Raw genomic sequence first — 2855 nt, 5'->3', positions numbered from 1 at the left:
CCACTGTGGAAATCAATATGGTGGGGTCTCAGAAAAATGGTAATCAAGCTACCTCAAGAACCAGAAGTACCACTTTGGTGCAAATACCCAAAGGATGCACTCACACTCACCACAAGGACATTTGCTCGACTATGTTCATAGCAGCATTGTTCGCAAACACTTGGATGCCCCTTAATAGACTGGATTAGGAAAATGTGGTACGGTTACACAATGGAGTACTACTCAGAGGTAAAACGCAATGACATCGTGAAATTTTCAGGCAAATAGACAGAACTAGAAAAAAAAAAAAAAAACAAAAAAAATCCATCCTGAGTGAGGTAAACCCAGACCTAGAGAGACAAACCATGGTATGTGCTCACTCATAGGTGGATATTAGGCATAAGGCAAAGGATTTAACCAACCTACAGTCCACAACCCCAGGGAAGCTAGGACACAAAGAGGACCCTAAGAGAGACATACATGCATCTGAATAGGTAGGGGAGAGAAACAACATCTCCTGAGTAAACTGGGAGTGTGAGAGGGAGGGTGGAGGGTGGAAGGGGTGAGGGGAGGAAGGAAGGGGAGTGGGGAGGTTAAAAAAAAAAAAAGATCAACCACCAGCAGGGATCTGGACAAGTTGGGAGAGTCTGCTGATATCCAGAGTCATCTGGAGCAGTCATACTCCAGTAGGATCTCATCAAACATGCTTTCAAATCTTTCAGTGCACAGAGAGCTTCCAATTGATACAGAACACCCAAGAAATTTTGGTCCCCAATTTCTCCAAGGTACCCCCCTTGCATCCAAATCCCCAAATGTCTTCGTATGCACTCAAAGAACATGGTTGTGAAAAGTGTGAAGAACCTGCAGGAAAATTATATCTCCAAATGTTTCAAAGTCATCTAGTGTCCCCTGGCATTCTAGTGCAATCAAGCCTCCAAATTTATCCAGTCCCTATGAGCAAACTAAGTCACCATTTTGTTCAGGTCCCCTAGTTCCTAGTGGAACCCCAATGCAATCAAGTCTCCATTGCCATCCAGTCACCACCGACAAACTATGTCAGCAAATGTCTCAAAGTCCCCTACTTCCTGGAACCACCATGCAATTAAGTCTCCCAAGGCATCCAGTCCCTACAAACAAACTAAATCACCAAATATTACAAAGTTCCCTAGTTCCTACAGGAACCCCAATGCAATCGAGTCTCCAAAGTCATCCAATTCCTGCAATTCATCAAAATCTCCAAATGTCTCAATGTCCCTTGGCTGTTGAAACAATCTCAACACAATCAAGTCTTCAATGGCACCCAGACCCTGAGAGGTACCTAGGTCCCCAAGTGTTCCCAGGACCATCACTGAAGACAAATCCCTGGAGTTCTAGCTAGTCTCAAGGATTCCCTAGGAACCCCGGAGACTACAGATACACACGGAGCCCAGGAAGTTCCCCCCCATTCTCCAGAGAGCCATGAGAAGATATGCATTTTGTATTCCAAGCAACAAAGGCTCCTACTGCAAAATATATTGATAAGCACATGTACCCAAGCCTGGAGGAATGTGTGGAGCTGGCACAAATGATTGGTGTGACAGAGCAACAAATCCAGGTCTGGTTCGAGAACAGCCGTGGGAAGTACAAAATGTGCCACAAGGAGGGTCAGAGAGAACTGGAAGCTCTACAGCTGATTCTGGTTCAACCAGTACCCATGATTCAGCTGCCCTGGTCTACCAGAAGGAAATGAAGTGCCAAGTTACCCCTCACTAGCCAGAGGTGCAGCCTCACCTGAAGCGAGACTTCTCATGGCAGCTGCAGCCCAAGAACCAGAACATGCTCAAGACTCAGGTCCATCTTATGAGGACCTTTGGCAACGATTCGTTGAGGACCTTTATGCATCCGATGACTGGCTGACTGTCAGACACATCTTGAGTTCACACAAACCCTCTGACACTTGAACTAAGAATCTTTGGGCAAGGGCAGGGGATTATAATTGCAAAGAAGAGGTGGCCTTTCCAACAAGATCCCTGGAATTTCTGAATGTGTGGCAGTGGGGTAATGGTTGCTCATGGTTCCTAAGGACCACAAGTCCTATCCTGGTATTGGTTTGCAGATTTCAGCACCACACTGGAGCAATAGAGCTAGTTCCACTCCCAAGTTAATGTGCCCAGGGAGAGCTTTAATTTCTTTTGTGTTTCCTATGAGACGGGCTGTCCTGAGGCTCCTGGCACTCCTCTCTCCCCATTCCATAGTGTAGGTTTACAGATCACTAGCCACCAGCCCATTCAGATCAGTTTGCTCTTTTGACAGTTGTTCCCAGTCTGTGTTACCAGGATGGCCCAACATTTTCTGTAAACTTGAGTACCTTTGTCCTTTGAATGCTAGGATTCCACTTGGTGACTGGAATTTGGATATCAATTAGAAATTCCTTAGGGAGTTTTCTTTTTCCAATTTAATTGACACAGGTTTTGTGATATTTGAAATAATTATATAAATATATCTCTACATTGATCTACCATTTATATATGTAGCCCAGGTTGGCCATGTGTTCAGGTCATACTCCTCCTTCTTGAGTGTTATGATTCCATATATGTGCTATGTGCCTATTTGTCTATGAACTACTTTCCTTAACTAATGTGTCCTTTATCCTTTTGATTTAAATAAAGTGTTTTGTTGCAAAAAAAAAAAAAAAAAAAAAAGAATGGACATGACCACTGACCTGGGACATGTTTACTGGAGAATCAGCCATTTCTTTCTATTTCTCTTGCTTGAGTTTCTCTTTCAGGAACAATGAATAATGGCTTGCTCCCCTGTCAAATCAAGGGGTCAAAAAGAAAAGGCAACCGTTAATGCTGAAAGCTTAAAGAACAATGAAAAGACCCAAGCAACAGAAT

The 2855-nt window shown here is 43.9% G+C and overlaps 1 protein-coding gene across 1 annotated transcript; it reads left to right on the top strand.

Moving 5' to 3' along the window:
- The first annotated feature begins 210 nt into the window (after window positions 1-210).
- LOC118239327 (homeobox protein siamois-like) lies at window positions 211-1919 on the top strand. Its single transcript, XM_035449142.1, is given in 4 exon segments — window positions 211-259; window positions 1432-1482; window positions 1485-1599; window positions 1682-1919. Coding segments are annotated over 4 exon segments (453 nt in total).
- The last annotated feature ends 936 nt before the right edge of the window (window positions 1920-2855 follow it).

The sequence above is a fragment of the Cricetulus griseus genome, chromosome 9 (genome assembly GCF_003668045.3).
Source record: "Cricetulus griseus strain 17A/GY chromosome 9, alternate assembly CriGri-PICRH-1.0, whole genome shotgun sequence".
Taxonomy (NCBI): Eukaryota; Metazoa; Chordata; class Mammalia; order Rodentia; family Cricetidae; genus Cricetulus; species Cricetulus griseus.
Note: the sequence above shows the minus strand (reverse complement) of the source record. Positions and strands in the feature narration are given on the sequence as shown.